The sequence below is a fragment of the Tauraco erythrolophus genome, chromosome 9 (assembly GCF_009769465.1).
Source record: "Tauraco erythrolophus isolate bTauEry1 chromosome 9, bTauEry1.pri, whole genome shotgun sequence".
In the NCBI taxonomy this organism is placed as follows: Eukaryota; Metazoa; Chordata; class Aves; order Musophagiformes; family Musophagidae; genus Tauraco; species Tauraco erythrolophus.
The window spans coordinates 10,364,289-10,387,500 of NC_141473.1; the positions used below are offsets into that span (position 1 = coordinate 10,364,289).

The following is a 23,212-nucleotide window of genomic DNA, read 5'->3' on the forward strand; positions in this document are numbered from 1 at the left end:
TTGTGTCTAATAAATCTCTGAGCCACATTGCTTTAACAGAAGTTGGGAAGATTGTGGAATTAAGTGAATTTAGACCCATTAAGGTAACCTAAGGAGGTTTAAATTCAAGCAAAATAACAGTCTAGCTTTTCTAAAGAGAAAAAAAATGTTGTCAGCTTTATGGTTTATGGTCATATACATGGACAGGCCCTGGTCCTGCAACTGGATTCAGAAGGATGTGCAATCCTTCTTCATGAATCCAACTGCTCGGTCGGGGCCACAGCACGAACATGGCACAATCATTCCGACTTTCTACTTTTTAACTGAAATGAACAAACTTCTCGAAAGCAGGATTGACTTCTTATCATTATTTCTCAACAGTCTCAGAAAGGTTTTGCAGTGAATAGGAAAGCACACTATGACTGACTGCCTGTCCCTTAGAAAGTTCCCACTGAAGTCCACAGGTTTCTAGGGAATGGGATCTAGTCTAAAAATTTGGTTCAGAGGTAACTTGCCCAAAAATCCAAGGCTAAAGTGATTATGGCAAATGACAAGGTTTTTTATCACTGAAAATCCCCACTCTCATCCTAGATTTTGAACAGTTTCTGTCAAAATAAAGTACCCTGAGAACATGGAACGCACAATGGCATACATAATTATTTGTTCTATCATCAATATACAGTGATTTTTTCTATCAAACAGGACACAAAATGAGGTGATATACCATGGGTAAGTAGACTGTGTACAAGTATCAGAAATATAACGGGATTTCTTTATTTTCCCCTCTCTTATAAATTCCGCTACTGAGCTTAATCCCCCTAATCTGCCTAGACATTCCCTACATTCAGAAGATGACACAGAGTGCTTTCATGAACGAGAGGTACTGTCCACTACAAGCTCTGAGGATCTTTGTCTATCAGCTGGTAGTACTCAGGGTCATTAGACGGAAGTATTTTGTCTTTGAAGGCAGTGGTGGGAAGAGCAGGGACTGACAGGGAGAATGTGAAACTGTTCAAACTGTAGAGAATTGCAGCTCCTACAAACAAAAGCATGGAGAGAAGTAAAGGAGGAAGGCGTGATGGGAAGGCGTGATGGCAAGGGAATAGGAGAACAGGCAGCAAAATGGTCATTCCTCCATAGACTTCTACTTCTGCTAAAGACCCATGGACACAAATCTTTGAGTGGATTGTCAAAATGCCTTCCCTGCTCTCCAAAAAACGCAGCTGGAAGAGAAGTGCACGCTTGGGGAAATGCTTTGGTGCGTGGTAGCTCAGAAGAGAAGACAATGGTGAGGCTGCAAGTAGACTGATAGTTCTGGTCCCGCTTGTGCCACAGAACTGCTTCACCATCAGCAAGACACAAACTGGGCCTCTGTATCATTTTATTCTGCTCTCCCTCTCTAGTTTTGTGTGTGTGTCTATTTTGATGGTCATACTCGCACAGTGCCTGGGGACCTCAGCAAATGCAATGCAAACAACGCACAATGCAAACAATAAAAACTGACAGTAAGAGCTTTCTTTAAAAAAAAACAACTTACGAACATGGGCAAAAACAAAACCGTGGCAAAACCCTGACCTCGCTGAAAGTGGTGTAAGCATAGTGATACAAAGCTGACATGCACCCTATCAAATGACTGTCCTAGGCAAGACCCAGTGTTGACGAGAGGACTCTGCTGCTGGGACTAGTTAGGGTTCAAACTGGAACAAGAGCCAGAGACAACAGGACAAGGAAGGAGGAAGATGGAGAAGAAAAGCCTACCTTCAGAGAGCAGGCAGAAAGAGCTGGGCTTGTTTGACACGAGGACAGAGTGGGAAGGGCAGCGGGCATATACCAGCAAGGAAGAAGAGCTGAGTGCGGTGGTAGCACAAGGATAGAAGGGTATGAGAGCGGACCTGAATAAGGTTAGACTCATCACTGGAGAAGGGCTCTCCAATATCAAAAAAGACTGATTACAGCTGGAATTAATGGGGACAAAAGCTGGTGTTTGTTAAGCTTCTGAAGAGGACCTCATGATGTGGCTGTGACACCTGGGTCATGGACTAGCTTCTCAAATAAGGATCTGGTCAAAAATTAAACACACTGAAAAATGAACTCTGGCTAAATGGTGGATTGGGGATCTTCGAAGGAAACAAATTCAACAAAAGATGGGGGTTATTTTGTTTATTTTTAATGAAGATTTAAGTACCTCCAGCTAATAATAAATGGAGGAGGGTGAAGCAAATCTGCAAAAAATGTAACTTCCTCTCCTAATTATAGGAATAATGTTTTCCCAATTACTGTTTAGGAGAAAGAAACTATTTGCACATGGGAGAGTGACTAGATGGGAATGGAGAGCAGAGGAAGAGAAGCCGCCTACATATGCATGTTGTGTGAAAGCTTGGCTGTAACAAGGATGGCGAAAGCTCCACTGACTTCAGTTGGCCTGAGATTTTACCCACTGAGCTCTAAACTTCAGAGACACAATGTCCTCCATCAACAAGCAGCTATAGCTATTGCTGGGGTGGCAGTTTCCCCAAAGAAGTTGTGCGTTCGTTACCAATGACCTTTCATTATTTCACACTGAATATCTCTCCCCTCAAGACATAAGGCTTCCTATTGGACTTACACACCCCTTCCTATGTTCGGGGCTATAAAAACATGCTCCAGAACCCAAAGTTGCTCATACAGTCCCATGGACTTCAGTGGGCTGGGGGGGGGGGGTGTGGCCCGAAGTTCTAGTGCCTATTTATTTCCATGTAGACATCCACTCACATGGCAATACTAGTGGGGAAAGAGTGTTAATTTTAAGTTCCTGGCTATGCTCCAACTTCAGTAATTACACTCAGCAAAAGTGAATTTCCTCTGAAATTTCAATTACAGAAGGTATTTTCCACTGCCACCACTTAACTGCTGTGGAGCGTTTGTCTGGTGTAATTCTGTTGAATTATTTCCTAATTTTTTTCTCACAGTAGCTGTTTTTTCATAGTGGGTCCACTGTTTGCTCATCAGTCAGTTAACCCTGTCTCAATTTACATTAAGGGCATATTATAGAGGGGTAATGAAGGATCAAGAGCTGTTACAAGCATGTTACATGCATTAGAAGTTAGTGGGGTGATGCTACAAGCGGAGAAAAGAGTTGTAAATGGTTAAAACAACCTGAAGACAGTACCTTAATAGTCTAAACCATTTATGAAAATCACTATTAGTCACTCATTAACCTTTTATAAACTATTCATAAGCACACTCTAACTAATGAACTGTAATTACTAAGCTTAGGGAATATTCAGGGTTGGGAAGCATTACATGCTCCAAAGGTCTATACCGTAACACAGGCAAAGATGGGAACCACTTTTAAAGAAAGGCTCTGGAAACACGCAGATGTGGTCTCGGGGGATGGAAAGGCCTGCCCTGACTGCAACGTTTGGGCAGAGCCAGCAGAGCGACCACGGCTGGCCTCTGCGGGGCTGTTGCCCAGAGGCCAGCCGTGAACAGCAGCGTGTGCGCAGGCAGGCACGGGCACCCCCGGGCACGCCAGCCCCATCTCTCATCTACTCTGGTTACTCAGGGCAAGGGCTGTCCCACCGCTGAGCTCAGGTGCTCCAGCTGATACGGCGGGCATGAGAAAACACACGTCAGACCACGTATCGGAGCACAGTCTGCCCAGAGGGTGTTCCCGTATATGGGAAACCAGGAGAGAAGTTTCTGGGCTGAAACAAAGGATAAACATCTTAGATCTATTCATCTGTCTGCGTGTGCGCCTGAGCACGTGTGCGCACACGGGCGCGCGTCACAGACAAAAAGAAAGGCTGTGTGCGTGTATGCACACCCCTCACCTTCGCCTAAGACATCCCCCCGTATTTTTTTCTCTAGACAAGTATTCCATGAATTGCAATAAACACCCTAAAAATTCTAAGCAGCTCATTATACGCCACTGTCTCCTTTTATGGCTCCAAGCCAGAATATAATGATGAGTCTTAACTTGTTAAGGACAACTAATTTTTTGTTCCTGGCTGTCTCAGGGGCTTCTCTCTTACTCACTCTCACTTTACTTCACTGTTGACATGTTTCTGTTAACTGGATGTCATCTGCCTGCCTTGATTTTATGCACAAGCAGTGGGATGCATTTTTCTGTGCAACAATTCTGCTTTGAGTTGCATTAGATTTGTCATTATTCTCTCATTTTCCCCTTGCACTTGTAACATTTCATCTATTCCTGCCTTATTTTTGAGCCATGGTGCACCCACATTATGGTTTATACATGATCTTGCTCCCTTTGAAGCCGGCAGATTTCAGAGCCAGCCCTCGTCAGGAGAAGTGCCTGCTACCAATTTAGCAGGCTGAGGGCCCCGAGCTCCAACAACTCAATCTAAAGGGGGTCACAGGGTGGCACAAGCGAGTGTCAGCAAGTGCTGTTTAATTGCCAATCTAGGCTTCTCCATGGTGTTTAAAGTATAATGACCCATCACTTAATTCTGAGAAGTCCTGGCCCTGCTGCTGAATGGAATGAATATCAAAGGATGTGCTAGAACAGGGCAAGGAGCCTACATTTCCTGTAACTGCCATAAGTATAATAGACCTCTACTTCTGTCGTCCCATTACCACAATAATGTATTTAATTTGCTGTGTACTCTTTTTAACTAGATACCTTTCATAAAGCCTACCTTGGGAATATAGACTCCCCTGTCCCACATCTCCCCCCTCCCTCAAATGACTAGCCTCTCTAATAATAATTAAACTAAATCAAGATCTACTTTGCCTCACACCATGCCTGCAAGTCTTTTATAGATATTAAAAAAGATTAAATGGAGGGAGGGAACCATTGTTTAAATTTACAGCTCTCTCCCCAACCCAGGATTTTTTCTCCCCCACACTGGGTCTATTTTTTTTTTAAAGTTGATTTTCCATTTGTCTCTCTGTTTGCTGGAGCAATGCAGGCAAATTTTAAATTTTTTTACTTGTACTCTACTTATCTAAAGCACGCAACACACTATTTTCCTACCCATTCACTCACGAGCTCTAGTTACAGGTTTCCTTTTCTCAATGAGGTGTTTCTCCCCCCAGTGCCCCCCCCCTCCCATCTTTTCCTCCTTAAATCCTCTATACACCAACCTCCACATATGAAACTGCAGAGATGGAAAGGAAGGGACAGAGCAGGGAAGAGATGTGGAACTTTGCTATGTAATGCATGCTAATTTAATTATGTGCCATCATCAAAATGGATTAGCTGTTTCAGCCCATCAGGAAAGTCTAAACCTCCACCGATTTAATTAACCAGACTGAAAATCAGATGAACAGAAAATAAAACTATCATTAGGAGCAATTAGTGATTACTTAAACATAGTGCTGCCAACCAGTTTGTAAATAAAACTAGCAGCCCCTGGAAAATTAGATGGAATTAATTGGAGGGAGGGAGGGGGAGAAATATATACTTCTAAAGCTTTAGAAGGTCAGGCAGGCCCTTTTATGTTGACTATCAGTGTTTGGAGCTTTGGTAGGAGAAAACATAGCACAATAACCTTCCTCCCAACTCTGCTTGAAGAGCAGCCCTCCTCCCTCCCGAGACTCCCCTCTTCGCACACAGAGCGCTGTTCTGGGTGATAGCCACCGAGAAAGCAAAAGGTGTCATGACTTCTCCTCCTTGCTTTTTCAACATCACGTTCTCCCAGCTTTTTCATTTAGTTTGGCTTTTAAAGGTGACTTCCCGCTCATCCACCTCTCCCTCAAAACCAAATTCTTAAAGCCCAATGACAGCACTAGGACACCCTCTTCTCCTCAAATGGGAAGGTACCCCTCTCGTCCTCTCCTCCTCCACCCCACTGAAAAACTAAGGCTGACTGTTTAACTGAAGTGCTTTCAAAAATACTCTGCCTAGATGAAACGCCCTCCTCTAGAGGTGGCAGCAGGAGAAGTTACATTTGCTCTTGATTCAGGACCTCAGCATTTGAACTCACCTTGACATGGAAGCATTGACGGTCAGAGCTGTTGGGTAAGGGTGGCGGAAACCCCCTGTCGTGATTGGGTACACTGGCTGACCTTGCCTGGCAAAAAAGAAGGGAAAGAGGGAATGAGAGAGAGAAAAAAGGGCTTTTTTTAAAAAAAACCCACACAACAAAAAACTTCTCTCTGCACAGTAAGCTTTATTCTCATTTGATCAGAACAAAAATCTTGGGGATTGTACAGCAAGGATCAAAGGAAAGAAACACAGAACAATTTGAATGCCATAAATCTGATAGGAATGGCTAATTAAATTTTATAACCTCTGCTTATGTCAATAGAGACCCTCTCCCCAAGCTGAAACTAGGTGTTTTGTTGTAATAATTAAAGGCGAAGTCTCGCTTGCTTTAATGGAGCCATCACACTAATTGAGGGCTACACATCCAAAGGAAAACAATAATGAATGTAAATTTATACCAAAATAAAGTACAGTGAATCAAAGGACTTCAGTTGCGCTTTGGGCCTCTTTCGGTATTTAGATCTCGGTGAGAAAACATTAAATTAACAGAGCTTAATTTGTAGCCTTTTGTCAGATTAACAAGTGTTGACAAGAGTTACCGGGGGAGAGTCCCCAAGAAGTATTGTGGGTAACCAATAGACAATCACACCTCATTACAATAATTAAAAAATACAGCAACATGCAAAACAGCATCCTCATGAAAGACACACAACTTTTTCTGATTGAGGTTTGTCTGTGCTGGCTAGTTCTTTTCATCTGTCCTTCAAATATATCATCTGACCGGGCAGGGTGCTTTCTGGGGGGGTACTATGCTAGAGACATCCAGGCCAGTTGAGGTTAAATGGGTTGGGAAGTTGATGGTGATGCACGAGTGGCAATGAGAGGTGAAATAAAAACCTTGGGTTACTTCTGCAAAGTTGGCCATGCTACTCTCCCAGAGCAAAAGCAAGTGCGATGGTATCGTCCCTCAACAATAACCACTCAGAGAAGGTGTGGGTAGATAAGTACACCATCGATGTTGGCTTGTTGTAAACCAGCAGTGATGACAGAGACTGCCTGTGACAGAGGAGGCCATTAGCACCTCCCTGATGAAACTGGCCACACTTGGCAACGTTCACATGGTTTGGCAGCCACGACATGGGGCTCAAGGAGGACAAACCTGTGTCTGCACACATAAAGATGTAAAGTTCTGAGACAGAGAAGTGCAATAAGGCACAGGACAAAGACAGAAAGAAATTTCTTCCCTATGCTCTCATGTCTTTAATGTTACTGACTTTTGGCATTAGCTGAGTATATTTGTTTTAAATGCTGAGGCTGTTACTGTGCAAACACGAGCTACGCAGTTGCAACAGAGGAGCATGAGCTGGCTGTACTGCAGCTAGGTCCTGCAAGTAAGAAAGAAGAAAAGCAGCTGATGTGCATTCTACTAGCCTTCAGAGTGTCCCACGTAAAAAGTAAATCACTACAAATGAGGAGGAATTTAAGATTTCAGGAGGCAACGCTCTGGGTTTTTGTTCTGCTCATGCTGTGCTCTTCTGGAGAAACTCAAGCCTTCTGCAGAGAGCTGATGAACATGCTTCACCCTCAGGATGGGAGAGCCTCTACATAGCCACATTGCACAACCACTCTGCAAGGAAGGGCAGCTTGCAAACAGGTCAGAAGTGGGTTGCTGAGGCGAGATCTGAGCTCCACCTCTCCTGCATCCACACCTTTGTGCCTGAGAAAGGCTCCCAAAGCCTTTGACACCAATCCCTCTCCCTGCCCAAGACCTGGGTGCACATGGGGACCCCCTGCTCTGCCTTGCCCTTCTACAGGGTGTGAACTCCACTTCTTCACGGAGGGCAAACTTGTGGAGAGATATTTTAGCACAACTGGTCAAACAACCTCAAGCAGGAACAAACTATTTCTAGCATCGGGCAATTAATTTCTAAATAAATATGATTGCTCCAATATTGATGAGGCCAGTTATGTGAGAAAAATAGGGTAATAACCTTGATTTATAACGCAGAGAACTGTTGTATCCAGCAATACAAATGTATTTTATAAGTATTTAAATCAAATATACTGTACAAAAGGCCAAGGTAGTGTTGAAGTGTGTTATAAACTCACTGCAGAGATGGCAACATAAGAAAAAAAAGGAAAATAAGGATTCAGTTACTGGAGGGAACCTCATACCCAACAATGCTCTCCAAGTGGGATATGAGGAGCTGAAAAGAAAACAAAACCGCAAACTAACTTTCCACAGCTTTTTTTCTTAGCCAGTTATAAAGTAAACTAATTCCTCTTTCTTGTTTGCAAGAAAATTCCATTCCTTAGATGCCAACTGCCCAGCCACGTCTGGGCCAGGAATGCTGCTCACTGGACGATGTAAAGCTCTACTGTTTCACAAGATAAACAAAAGGGGTTTCAACGGGGGAGGCCAATGAAATTTAAAATTGCCCATTTATAGTGAGGATGGCCCTGTTAAAAAAAAAAGTCCATTAGAACCACCCTAAGCCACCAGAAAACCAAATCTGAGAAAACCCCATATGGTGCAGGAAGAAAAGGACATTTCTGCAGAAAAGTTTAAAAATTCATGCTTCATGAGTCATCAGCTGGTTGAGACAACATGCAAAGCTATGCCCAACTGCTCATGTTTGTTTAAGACCACATGACCTGGCATAAGTTTTAATTAATCTTCATGAGGTGGGTAAATTCATAACCACTCAATGAAGTGGCAGCTGGCAAACAGACTTATCTCAGTGCACACACACGCGCACACACACACAAAATTTTTATCATAAATTTTACACATCAAAAAAGAAAAAGGAAATTAAAAAAATGGAACTCCTTACTGTGGTACTAACCATCCTAGCGGATGGGGGATTTGTCCTACAGTGCCTGGTGATAACGGATAATAAGGAGATATATCTGGAGGATGTGGAGGCCTTGGAATTCCTGTGGAAGAGCGACAAAAAGCAATGTTAGCATTGAGACGTGGAAATACATAAAATATGAGGAAAAAAACACATACGTTTCTAAATTGCTCTCTTTTCATTTTTATTGCAATACTCATGGCTTCACTTTGGGTTTCCAAAGTCTTATTTTATAAAGTGAGCCTCTTGGCATCTTGTTAAATGAGATTCAACTAGAAAAACGGATGTGATTCGCTCCCTCGGTCACCTCTGCAATCAGAGAGAATGTTTTTGTTATTCAGGATGAGAATTTAGGCATCTTGGCTATAGTTCTGGTGCGATGCTGTGCTGGGTGCTGCCTTCAACGCTCAACATAAAGATGGTCCCTGTATCAACTTCATGGTTCTTTTAGTCTCAAAGTCACCAAACGAGCACAGGTCCTACCTATACTTCGACTGTGTACTCAATCGCATGGCGTTATTCCAAAGTAACCTCCAAAATGAGCTACAAAGTCCTTATAATTGCAAATGATGTTTGCTCTTGAGCAAACCTAGGAAACCTTCCCAAAACCTAGGAGTGGCGGGGAAAACGCCTGGAAGTGCATGCCAAAATGGGAGGTTGATGTCAAAGGTGTGCAGGCAAGGACAGAGAGCCCATCGGTCCTCTCTGAAACCAGTGCAGTTCCTACTCGGAGAGCAGAAACCAGCTCCAGATATAAGGCTTAAATCTTATCGCTCCTTACCTTAAGAGCAAGTAGGAATTACTCAGAGGAGTAAGGGTTACAAGACTGGGTCTTTCAATTAACAAGCCAGAGCACAATTACACAGCAGAAGCAAAATTAAAACAGAGAGCATTAAAAGGAAGGGGTACTGTATTTGTGGCTAAAACCTATTTTTTTAAGTCAGTCAGGAAGCTTTTAATCTCTAAATTAAATCTCCTTGTGTGACATTTTCATGCAGACATTGCTTTTTCTCCATTACAAAACCCAAACAGATTAACTGGGCTTTAACCATCCGGCAAGCTATTTGCACACTTGAAAGAATGTTCACAGAAGAAAAGTAAACAGTCTACAGACGTTAATCATATGTTTTACGATAACCATTTAAAAGCTATTCCCTGTACTACCATTATTTAAATGAGAGGTTGACTATGCCATTCACTTGCAATAACTGGGCATGGCGAGATGGATTCCTTTTAAGCCATGTGAAGTTAGCATTAGGCACAATTAAAAAGGGGCCCCAGTTGAAGCACAGGGAGTGAAAAACAGCTAATAACACACGGGCTGGACTTTAGATAAATTATCTGCATACGTTAGGGCCGACACAGAGCGATTCCTTTGACAGGAATTCAGTTTCTGATGTACTTTCCAATTAACCAGCTGGGATTTGGATTACCAAAAACAAAACCACTGTCACTAGGAACTCAACGCAGTCCGAAGAAAGAAGATTGACACTGTTTGACTTCTTTGGGCCCCCAGGTTAAACAGGGACTCTTAAAAAGTTAGAATAACATGTAAATTCTACTCTGTAACACCAATAAATCTAGTCAGGGTTTTACACGGTGCTCTAAATTCAGGAAGACTGCCCTTCAGGCTGAACTGAGAGTTGGGTAGACTTACATCAGGGAAAAGAGTTTTAAGTATAGAGCTGGAGCTAAGTAGTTAGAGTGGATGAAAATTCAACATTATAGGAGAAAAATGGCTGAACTCCTGACACAGAAACAATGGGATTTGGGGAATTAAAGGAGATTCATTTTGAAACCGGTCATGACCCACCACCTTTAAAATTCCAGCTGCAATTCTGTAAGTGCAGATCACAGAACGTACATGTTTAACTGTCTGGGTCGCGCATGCAAACCAAGCATTTGGTAGATCGAACTACTAGGTGGGGTATCATGCTTGCAAAGAAACACACCTGCAAACGACCCCACACATGCAAGTCTGGTGTCACCCTGTAGAAGCTTTACGAAAATTCACCCAGTAGGTTTCCTTCTGAAGCCTAATTGGCTTATAAAAAACCTATTTTGTCTGTGTTCTTGCATGTGTTTGACATTTCACATGCCCCCTTTGGTGCTCCACAGCATGGGAAATCCTCCCTCCCACACTCTTTCCCCCAAATATGCAAAATAGAAAGATCCACCCACCCACTCTCAAAAAACCCAAACACATTTCCCACCTACCTGTTTTGGGATCTACGTCAGCTGGTAAGTGTGGAGGAGGGTTTCCCGGTGTGAAGTGCTCATTGCTGTACGTGATAAGCGGTGTGAGAGGGTGTACATGGTGTGGGTGCTGCACAACTGGCACTTTGTTAGACTGTCAAGAGAAAAAGGTCGATGGTGTTAGAGAAGCGCCCAGTACTCCCCACTGCAGCATGAGGCATGACAGACAGAAATCTGAGTACCCGGGATTTCAACATGGTCCTCAAACTTTTCCAGATCCCTTCTCAATGTCACCCTTGCAGTTTTCCCACCCTCTTGCTTAAAACCTCCTCACACACTTTTCCTGCCCTTGAGTTTCCTTAATCTTTTTGACCTGTCGTGCTCCTGTATGGAGCAGCAGCAATTCTTTAAAATTCTTCCTTTTTATTTTATAATCTTGTGCTTTACCTCAAAGATGCAGGCAGACTCCTCAGTGAGGGGCTGACAGAGTCCCCCATTTAATTAGCACGAGACCCAAACGCTCACTGACCTGTAGGTCTTTCCCTTTCCCCTTCCTGTCCTCACTTTCAGTTCTGCATTTTACTGCTCATTGCAAATACTCCAGATAAAAAGCCTTTGTAGTGCTAGAGTATTCCCTTCATCAGCAAGCATTAAGCTGACAAGCGATCACCTGCATATTTTATATATATATATTTTAGAAGAGCTGATTAATTATCAATTCATCAGAGAGTGCTAATAAATGGAAACTGGGTACTGATGAATTAGGCTACTAAAATATTCAGCTATATAAATAATGGCAAAACCACAGATAAAGCCACTGAAATTAACACTCTTGTGGGGGAATAATCACGCAGATATCATGAGGTTTTCCCTGTCACATTCCTAGCTCAGGGGGAAAAAAAAAAATCTTTTTCTTAACAACAATAAAAAAAAAGAGTGAATGAATGAAAGGAAAAGGCAGGCTGAACTGTAACTTAGCCTTACAAGATCACAAAGAAAAAATTAAGCTGAAACAAGCGAACTGCTGGACCATTTACTGCAAGTAATCCAATTGCAAAAAACCCTATTCCCCATAGAGGATTTTCACTAAAATCCTACAACAGGGACATTTAACCAGATTAGGTACCAGCAAAGATAAAGAGGCTGGTATTAGATGATGAATGGATTAGAGTCAGGTTTCATTTTAGAATGTGTCTTCATTTCCTTTTATTACTTTAAGTAAGGAACAACTTGCATTAACATCAAGTAAAAGGAATCACATTAAAATAAAGCAGCGATGCCACAGCGGGCCCCGATAGCGCCGCTGCCGTTCAGGGTCTGCCTGCGCTCTCCTGCTCGCCCTCCTGCCTGGGTTCGGCTCCAACCCCACCGCTCGCTCCCCAGCACCCCCAAACATGGGCCCTCGCCCTGTGCCGCTTTAGACGAGTTACTATCTGATCTCGGTTCAAACGCTTCGAGCTTCCCTTAAAAGCATTTCAAAAATAATCCAGTTATTCTTTGAGAATGAGTTTCTAGACTGGGGGGAAGGAAGAGGGAAGACAGACTGAGAGCTAGGAGGAAAAGAAATGTCAGTTTTTGCCCAAGCAAACAAGAAGTCCCTCCATCATGCTTTGGTCAAGACACAGCAGAGCTTCACCTTCGACTCTTCCAGCCTCCCCCACCCCAGGAGGCTCTCCCAGCCCCTGCCGTGTGTAGTTATTTGACCTACCCCCTTGATAACATGCAAAAAAAAAAAAAAGCATGCATCCAAGAGAAGCAAGCCAAAGAGCAGTGCTTATGCCTCCCACAACTTTTACCGTGTTTATTTCTTTGTGAGGCCCTTAAACAAAATGATTCTTCTCTAATAACACACACATGACCATGTCAAGCAGCCACCAGGCAGCATGGAGCGTGGTCGCAACAGCCAACGCTATGAATTACAGCACGTTGTGTTGGCTGGGCTGTAGGTCAGGTCTTCTGTCAGCTGTACAACCAAGGACAACTTTTGGCCACACAGATCCATAACAGTTTCACATCAGAGGAGCTGTTTGGATTCAGCCCCTCAATTCAAAAAGCCGAAGGAGATGCTCTAACTCAAGACTGTTCTCTTCCAAGTGAACCAACCTAAGCAGTCCAAAAGTAACCGAAAGGTTTGGCAAGGGCTTCACGTAACAAATCACATTACACACCACGCAAACTAGCAGGCACCTACTCAACAACACAGAACGTTATATGCCAAACGACCGCTTGATCTGCTTCACAAAAAACAATCATTCCCAATAAGAGGGATTTTTGTTGGCCAAGAATTGTGTGAACTCTTGCTATGAGGTGACCCAGTGTGGCTGGTAGCTGCTGTAGCTCTGTGCTCTCCCTGCTCTATCCTCACATCACGGCAAAAAACCCTCACCCAGATCCTAACAGACATTGAGCGTTGTCTTCCACGGAGAGCTTATTTTTGTAGAAACTGGAACTGGTTAGTTAAAAAAATAAGTAAGTGGCAGAATAACATTAGAGGGTCAGACTTAAGCCGACAAACAAGAAATAACACGTGAGAGGAAAGCTGGACTTACACGCTTGTATCACCAAAGCCTGATATACCACAGGTTACACGTAAACTGTGGGAAACTACCACCCACTGCTTTGATATACCAAGACCCCTCACAGTATCTCCACAAAATGGCCTGCGTGTTAAATTATTATGTATTTTACTTAACACCTTTCAGACAAAAATAAAAAGCAAAAGGAAAAAGAAATAAAATCAACAACCAAGAATTTGAACCTTAGTTTGCAAACTTTTCCCTGGGTAAGTCATTTTTATTTGGGTGACTGCCCTGCAGTCAAACAGACAATTCATTAAAGGTACTGGATGCAGTGGTAGGATACGTTTTTGCCACTCTAATGACGCTGGAGCAGAGGTGTGGGCGTGGGCAGAATGTACCGGGGGGAAAAGGGGAAACTGTCATCTACATGCTCAAAAACATGCTCTCCAGGACAGAGGAGTGTGATCCACTGCCCCTGCAAATCAGTCTGCATCTGTATGTCTACCCCGGGTTGGTATGCTGGTCTACACTGCTTAACACCCACTGGGAAAAGGGACCGTAACTCTGCCCAGAACAGCATGCGCCATTCACAAGCCAAGCTGATCACGCATAACATGCTAAATAAGCTGCTCTTTAAAAGCAGTATTCCTGAAGTTAACTAAGCTTCCTTGGAAAAGAGAAAAAGAAAGGACTAGCTGGGAAAGAGCAGGATTAATCCCGCACATGCATCCTCCTTTGAAGTCAATGGGAGCTCTGCCTGAGTAACACGTGTGGTCCTAACCCCATCCACTGGCAATGAAAGGTAAACCACAGAAGCCATCAATAGAAGATACCTATTAGGTGACCTCAACCACCCCCCTGCAAAAGGCCCTTCCTCCAATATACATTTGCCAGTACTTTATCAAGAGCAGTTTTAAGCTAGAAGCCACTGTGAGATGCAGGAATTTCTCCAGCAACTTGAAGAACTCCATTTATGGCTATGTCAGACACGGAATGGGGAGCTGCACTGGTACGCACAGATTAGCATCAGGGCATGCGGCAACAGGACGGGAACAAGTGGAGATTTCTAAAGAGAAATCCCAGCATCTACAAAGTACCAAGTCATCTGCTGATAAATCACTCCTCTCCATGCTGAAAGCTGGGGTCTCACATGCTGGGTTAGAGGGCACGGTAAAGAATTGCAAAAAAACAACAGAAGTTTGCTTTTCTTGATAACCCCCGCCTGAAGCAAACCACAGGAAATTGTCTCCATAGGGACTCAACTACTAAATCTCTCTATATGAATTTGAAGTGCTTTTGGGAGTGCTTAAACACAGGTGATTTTAAACAAAAAACGGACCTCTGGAATGAAAACAAAGAACCCACAACAAATTTTGGACTGACATATGTTTGAGATGGGATACTGAGATCCATTTAGCCTAAGTTCTGATTGGTGCCTTCAGGGAACAAAAAGCCATCTGAACTTCAGATTTAAACTGCAGGGGATTGCGTGTATAAATTGCTGTGTGTTAGTCTTTGTTGCATGGTAAGGGCATTTCATTAACAGGATGAAAGATGCTTCTATGCGTATACAGCCCAATTTAATACACCCCACTGAAGAATACTCCCCATTTATTGAAGAAGTTAATACATGCTGTATAAATCAATAGTTCCTAAGTCTCTGAAAGCAGCATCAGACTTGCACGAGATGAAACATTGTATTGTTGAGCACACACAAAGGGAAACCAACCTTTAAATAGGAAGAGTTTGTTACTGCAATTTCTGTTTGCAAATTCATAGCTTGTTTGGCTTTGGTAATAAAAACATGGTATCAACTCAAAGTCAGAGAAAAACATGCCAGAGAGGCCAGAGGATTTGTCCTCACTGGAATAATGTGGGTTTAGCAAAAGCAGGTCTGGAAAAAAAGCCACCCAGGCTGGAAACGAGCCATTACAGCATGGAAGCGACCAAAGCCTTCGGCCTCAGACGAACAGCCAGCGGGAGACTCCGCTCTGCTGCATCCCCGGCCAAGCAGCCAAGAGCAGGGCAGGGAGGATGCTCCTGCCCCAGCACAGCCTGAAATTCTCATGGCTGCGGCACAGCAACCACGGCCACAGCCAGGAAGGGATCCCCTTCCCCAACCCCAGCGACCTTTTAAGTGTATGTGAGTCCTGCTTGCGAGGCAGGGATGGGCTGCTGCCCACCGGGCACCCCTCAACCACCTGCAACCGGGAACGTGGCATGGGAGGGACTGATCAGGCACTTGCGCCCCGGACCCCCAGAGCCCCCTCCTCTTCCTCCACTACGAGTAACGGAGAAAGAATAAGAGCTCACCATTCACCTTAAAACCTATTAATCAACAGACACTGAAAACAAATGGAGCTAGAGCTCCGCCTGTCTTTTTTGCCATGTCGTCCTCTTCCTCGTTTCCCCATCGCTTTCCCTTTCTGCTGAAGAAGGATGAGCCCTGAAAGTGCCTTTATGGGCCTAATACAATAAAACAAAAGCAGCACAGAAGAGAGTTTGTCAGCCTTTTCCCCTCCTCCAGGGTGGATGCAGAAGGTCAACAGTGGTCTTGAATTAGCAGGCCCTCCTGGAGTCACTCCCTGGGCTCAGCAAAGGGTACCATTCAATACCAGTTCACACTGAAAAATAGGTTTATAACTTGTCTCCCTGTATTTTCCAGATGGTGCTATTGCAGTTATGCTGACTATGGCCAGTGAAATGCTAACAGATGTTCCTGAGCTGCTCTGCAGCTCCAAAGATGCTCTTAAGGGGAGAATTTCTTTTTTTCTAAAGGCTGATCTGTCCTTGGTTCTGCCTAGGAATGACACACACACATCCTCCAAAATCAGAAAACTAAGTTGCAAGAAAAGGCCAATCCCAAAATACTGCTACAGATATGGGAATGTTCTTCCGTTTCCAGCCAGGGTCACCAATGCCCAAAGCAGAGCACCCACCAGTAAGGACCACTCCAGCCCCGGGGATGACCCATGTCAGCAGCTGCTCTGGGTGGTACCCAAAACTTCAGCAAGGAAACTGCAAACCATTCAGGTTAACTGAAAAGCTAAAACCAATCAAACCCACCAGCTATATGTAACTCAGTCCCCATCCCCTCTCGAAGCATAAAAATCCAATGCCGATGATGAAGCATTTCCTGAAAAAAATCGAAAATTTAATTTTACCTGGCTACGTTTGGCTAGTAGAGTCACAGTTTATTTTTTTCTAAGGATGCTTTTACACCTGACTAAGCATTTTCTCCTGAAAACTACTTCCCCTCGCCCCATTATGGCTGATACAGTGGCCTGAGCCCTTTCACAGTTTAAGGTAGCTGATTTCTGCCGAAGGTCCTGCCCTAAGCTAACTGCCCATTGTAGAGGGAGACAAGGCCTCCATTGATAATCACAACTTGCCCTGCTAAAAAAAGCCTCATTTTCTTCTTTCACACAAATGATGACAGGAGCACTGACAACCGTGTGCTGGGACAATACCCCCCCCCTAGACAGAGCTTGACAAAAAAACCTCAACCCTCCCACTGCCCTCCCCTTAATATAAAAAAGAAAGGGGGGACACACACACGACACGGACACAGGACAGGACACAACACAACACTTTTACATCCTTCTACTTCTTCCTCCTCCCTCCCCGACCGCTTCCCAGGCCAGCAAGCACCTACCTACCTGCTCCTGCAAGAACTGCTGGCTTTCAAAAAAAAAAACAAAAAAAAAAAAGCACCCCAAAAACATGCTCTATTAGCAATCTCTCAGACAAAACAACAAAATCAGCTTCCTGCCTTTAAGTGTCCAGCAATTCATTCAAGAAAAGAATCGTGGTGGGTTTTTTTTTTTTCTTCCTTTAACTATGATGAAGTGCCCTCTGCACACTGGAGCACTAAGCCACCGTGCTTGACATTTTCGGCATCCTTCCTGTAAGGGAGCGGAGGCACCGAGGGGAGGGGTTGGGGAAGGAGGCTTTAAGATGTTCAGGAAATTTCCACTTAATTTCGCCAAAAGGTAATTATGCGAAATGATCTGGTGACAATTAGCATATGCCAAATCCTCTAGCTAAAAGGGAAAGAACTGGGCTTTAGCTTTCTAATTACTGCCTGTTAGTTCTTATGCAGGAGAATTAAAAACACTAGTAGTAAAACATTATTAAGTGTGCTCACACTTTGCTTTCAAAGCTGTTGGGGACTGCAATCTTATTGCTATGGTATTTGGGGCGGTTTTGGGTTTTTTTTAAGTAAAAAGAAAAAAAAAAAACAGAGAAACTTAGGGTTTTAAATACAAGTTAAGTGTTGCATTCCTGGACTATGTGGTGTTACTCTAATGTCAGGTCAGATCCAGACAAGCACCTGCTTAGACATAGCTGTGTATTTTGAGATCCTCTAGCATCACTTGGAATTACATCGATGCCGGTTAGATTTTACCTCACTCATTCTCTTAATGCTCTATTGATAAAGAGAAAGCACTCCCCTGCACCTGCTCTGCCTGCTCCTGGCACAAAAATTTGGACATGGGAGTCACCCCAGGCTATAGTCCAGAACCTGTGGCCTGCATGTATCCAGCCAAGCCTTACGCTGTATCTCAAAATTACAGATAATTTGATCAACAGGTGAATTTGCCCGTACAAGAAGGACAGGGTAGTGCTCAGACTCTTCAAGTTTCAGGCACGGAGGTGTCCAAATCTATTTCTTCCACTAAAAAAGGAGAGGCACGGTTTCTTCCCAACCTGACAAATACTCGGGGCTTTCTTTGTATACTGTAGTTAATTACTAGACAGATACTCTCTCTTTACAGCAGGCAAGCCTTGGTGTCTAACAAGACAAAAGCAGAAAGACTTGGCATACATTAGACTAAAACCGAAAACCACTGTTGCCTGAAGCAGTACCAGTACAAGGTGTGCTGGACACAACCACCAAGCAAAGACAGTGGTGAAACCTGAGCAGGTCCTTCAGGAAATGGTCCTGAACATAAAGGGGGTGGAGAGGGGAGAGATACAGAGCAATGATGCAAGCAGAAAAATTCAGAAAAGATTGGAAGAAGGGAGAAGCAAATATAAGCAAAAGGGGGCTTATAATTGCCCTGATAGACCTTATCTGTTCTGTACTTTGTGTGAATACCTACTAATGCAATTTTACTTACTGCCCAGCATTCTCCAAAATGCCACATTACAAACGGCTTTAAATCTTGCATACAAATCATGTATTTCAGCACTAGTCAGACAGACACTGTAGGAGAAACAGCTCCACTGATTTTGTGAGGATATCAGTGACTTCTGACTACAGTAAAAACTTGAATGTGAGGGCTGCTAAAAACTGCAAGAAATTAAAAAAAAATTAGCGTGCATGCCTATACTCACTTGTATTGGGCAATTTCAGTAATAATAGCATTGTTAAAAAAACCAACATGCACACACATGCCTTAATATACGATGCCAAGTTTTCAGCACTGCTTTTTAAAATGCAATATTCACAAATCACAGCGGACTGTGCTCAATATCAATACACAATATATCTAGCAAACTTATATTAAATAGCTTAACAAATAACAAAGCTCTAAAAAAACATTTTCGTTTTTTCACATGCTAAAAATAACACACACTGCCACAACACAATTGAGCGATGAAATTAAGGAAGTCCAGATCAATTATTTCTAGAATAAATTCAACAAAGTTTCCCTAAAAATGTGATGTTAAACACACATCAGAACTGAAACATGTTGCAGATATTTTGGAAGAAAAGAAACGGCACATTTATACAGCATTGTCAGGCCTTTCACCCTAAGTCCCAATAAAAAGAATTTCTCTAAAGGTAAAATGCTTACGAGAGCTCATCACCAGTCATGTAAAACCTGCATATGCAACAACATGCAGTGAAAGAACAAACATCTAAATAACCATCCTTTTAGATTAATTAATTTTAGATGAATTGTAAAGAACTTTATCCCTTGTTTTATACAAGAAAAGGGAACTAAATCAACTAAGCTTCTCAGGTGAAGATATCAGAGTACCGATGTGACAGAAATGCTCCTTCTGGATCAAGTGACTCTAAGCAAGCCTGGCAGAGTTAGAAAAGAAAACAACAGAAAACTCAAGATACCCACAAAACCTCCAGTGAAAATGTGATGCTTTCTAAAATCCTTAAATACGTTTCTATTTGCTGTGTGTAATTATGGGCAACGTACAAAACGGACGGAGGGGTAGGTTTACTTTCTGTAATATATATTAATAGGAGAAAAAAGTCTCATGGACTCCTGATAACGAACATAGAACTACTGTGTCAAAACACATGTTATCTCATATTTACCAATATTCACTATTATTTTTCATAGTCCTTTATCACTGGGTGAAATAATTTTTATGTATTGTCCCTAAAATTTTCATCTTTCACATTACAGCTGAGCTTTCTGAAGAATTCAGAGAATTTAACCGAGTGTCAACCGAACACAGGATCAAAAGCACTCAATTAAAAACTACTACGTACTATTTTTAATAATTTCCAAAATAAGAAGAACAAAATCTCGTTTTGTGTATGACAAGAGTTAAACCATTCCATTTCCAAAACCCCTTAACTGTAACATATGCGCCCTGCTACAAACCAACTTTTCTCTCCTTAAAAAAAAAAAACAAAACAACAAACCCAAACCCCAAACATTTTTACCTTCATGGTTTCAGAGTTAAGGAAATATCGTACTGAACTGAAGAAAGCTTTGAAGTGGCCCCCTCCGCCCCAAAGGAGAAAAAGCAAAGCAAAGCTAGTGATGTCATGGTCACTGTGTGAATGTATGACTGCGGATGTAACGCACGGCTAATACATGCTCACACACTTCTCCCTCGCTGGTAACCATTGTTCAGCATCCGGAAATCAGCCCCTGAAACCTGCTGTACACCAGGCTCCGAAACACCCACACGCCCCCCAAACACACCTCGATCCCACCCTGGATGCACGAGCAAAAAAAAAAAAAATTTCCTTTCCCCCCCCTCCTTTTTCCATAAACCAAACCCCAATATCAGGCGGAGGGAAGGGCAAAGAGGAGGAGTGCAACAACTCTGCCCCGCTGCACCATTGTGTCGCGACAAAACGGCGCTCCGCCGCTCGCGCCTGGCCACTGCTGTGGAATTAAAGTGCCATCGAAAAGTCGCGCTTCCCCCGACTAAAACTTACGATTACCATAAAATAAATAAATAAAAACGCCGTCACTAACAAAGGTCACAGCTGGAGATGCTTGCTTGATTTCTTCGCCCCCCCTACCCTTTTTCTTTTTTTTTTTTTAAATCCACACAGGAGGAAAGAAAAGGAGAGGGAGAGAGGGGGAGAGGGAGAGAAGTCACAGCAGAAGTTCAATGGTCAAGACGGAAAGCGCACACAGAAAGTGCTACTCACCCAGCAATTCAAATTGAGATGCCAGCAGCCGAACTGCTGGAAGAGAGAAAACCCAGAGGCAAGCGCTCCTCCTTTACCACTCAAATCTTCCATTCCCACTAAAATTGCATCCCTCGGGTACATAACAGCTTTGTCTTTCCTTCTCTTAACCTCAAAAACTTTATTCTTTACTGTCTAGATGCCAATTGTGCTGGCTTTGTATTATTTTCCTTGCAGCTTTTCTCTCTCTCTTTTTCTTTCCCCGCTCCCCCCCCCCCCCCCCCCCCCCCCCCCCCAGCTTCACTTAAAGTACTGGAAAAGCTGTCTTAAAAGATCAAGATGTCTCCAGTTTTTTGGCCTGGTGTTTTCTGAATGCTCAAAACCCACTGTCATGTTGGCTGTGAGAAGTGTCTTATTTCTAAATTGTCGGCTGCGGTTATCAAAATTTAGAGAAGCCTCCTCTCTTTTCCGATATAGCACTTTACCATCATCCTTCCAGGGAGTGGGGAAAAGACTTCTCCCCCCCCTCACCCCCCCACGCAGGTATGTCTGCTCAGAAGAGCAAAAAAGCAGTTACCTTGGAAATCACTGACAATGCTACTACAACCCAGGTTGCACAGGTATTACTGAGCGCGGCAAGGAAACACCGGCCGGCCGTGGGGGAGCGTGATCAGTTAAGTGTAGCGAGCAGTCACTTCATCTGCAAGATTGTCAAATCCCTCAAAACAAATTTCTTAGGGGGAGAGCTGGAAGGAAAGTATATTTTCTTGTCATTGTAACACTGAGGTGACATTTGGCAGACCTTTACCACCAGCTCTGGTCTCTCCGCCACCCCCCTCCTTCTCCTTTAGTATTTATTATTTCTGTAAACCGCTGACCCCACTGTAGAAGCGATGCAAGAGGAGCTTCGAGATCGCGAACGTTCCGGTGCCCTGGCTATTGTGTTTTCCCAAGCTGCTCCTGAGTGACGACAAACAGGGGTACCCAGAGAGCATCGCTGAATCGAGCAAGGGCGAAACCTTCTCTCCTGCACCTCGCTCTTGCCTAGAGAGCGGCGAGACACCCGCTTCCTAAACCTGAGCCGCCTACCGAGGGCAACGCGCAGCATCTGAGTTCGCCAAGAGAGTCAGCCTCTCATCTCTTATTTATCCCTTTCCCTAAAGTTACAAAGTAGTTACTCTGCAACAGGAGCAAAAGCCACTAAGGGTGGTTTAAGGGGGGATAATTGGGAAACCATGGCCAAGTTGTTCCCCTCCTCACTTTCTAAGCGAGTTTGTTAACACTGACGGATGCTGCACGCAGGGAGAGTCATCGCCATGTGGGACGGACGCTGCTACAGACGACGCACCAAAGGAGACCAGTTGCAAACACTTGTCTTCCCCGTGCGCACCTGGGTGACTCACAAAAGCAAGTTCACCTCGCCCCCCCCCAAACAGGACCAAACAAATATAGGAAAAAATTAAAACTGTGTCAAACAGAGAGACCTTGAGTGGTGCCAGGTTTGCTTTTTAAGTGCCAGTTTAATCTGCAAAGGCTGCGGGCTAAACAAAACAAAAAAAAACCCAAGCCAAAACAAAACGCAAACTGGCACCCAGGAGCCCGGGGGGGAAAAAAAAAAGAAAAAGAGAAAAAATTTCGGGGCAGATGAAGCAAACGGGGGAAATCTGTGGGTTTTCTGCCCGCCCGAGCACCGTCCCCCCTCTCCCCGAACCGCTCTGGCCTTCGCGTGCAGAGTGTCAGCCAGCAATCTTTAAGGCCCTTAATACCAAAACAAAACCCCGCGATTTCCCTTTACACGGCAATAACAAAAGCAACGAGGCTCCAGTTTGACAAGTAAAAAGCCCCAACAACACGGCAACTAATTGCCTTCCCTCCCTCTATTCACAGCAGCCACCACACTCCAGCGGCCGCCTTTGTCACACGTGCGATTTCCCGCGGCCGCCGCCGGCGCCGGGGCCGCTGACGGACAGTTCCCCACCAGTTCCCGGCAATAACTTCCAGAAGTGCAGCAAACGGGACAGGGCGACTCGAAATTTAAGGCTCGACGGTTCTCCCCCTAAAGATGCGCCGCACATGGAAAGGAGCCCGGAGCTCTCCGGGACCTCCCTACTTCCATCCCCCTTCGTAGTCCCCCTCCACCCCTCCCCCCCCCCCATCCCCAGCAACAAGCTTCTGCGGGATGCGCGTTTTCCCCCCGCCGCGGCCGCTTCCCCGGAGCCGTCGGGGAAAAGCAGCCCGGAGCGGGGAGGCCGAGGGCGGCGGGAGGGCAGCCGGGGGGAGGCAGCGGCCGCCCTGCCCGCGCCCCCCCCGCCCCGAGCCCTCCTTACCGTGAGACCGCAATCGCAGAGGGGAGGGAGCGCCCAAGCGGGGCTGCAGTTCACTGCGCGCA

The 23,212-nt window shown here is 44.3% G+C and overlaps 1 protein-coding gene across 11 annotated transcripts in view; it reads right to left on the reverse strand.

Annotated features, from left to right (window-relative positions):
- TCF7L2 (transcription factor 7 like 2) overlaps positions 1-23,212 on the reverse strand; it is a 181,693-nt gene that overhangs the window by 15,689 nt on the left and 142,792 nt on the right. For 9 of the 11 annotated variants that reach the window (XM_086616712.1, XM_086616714.1, XM_086616715.1 and 6 more), the window contains 3 exons: positions 10,984-11,116; positions 8,746-8,848; positions 5,910-5,996 (listed from right to left, as the gene is read on the reverse strand). In XM_086616712.1, coding sequence (XP_086472838.1) covers positions 5,910-5,996; positions 8,746-8,848; positions 10,984-11,116 — 323 coding nt within the window. The remainder of the gene's footprint in view (positions 1-5,909; positions 5,997-8,745; positions 8,849-10,983; positions 11,117-23,212) is intronic. The other 2 variants (XM_086616720.1, XM_086616718.1) reach the window with 1 other exon arrangement.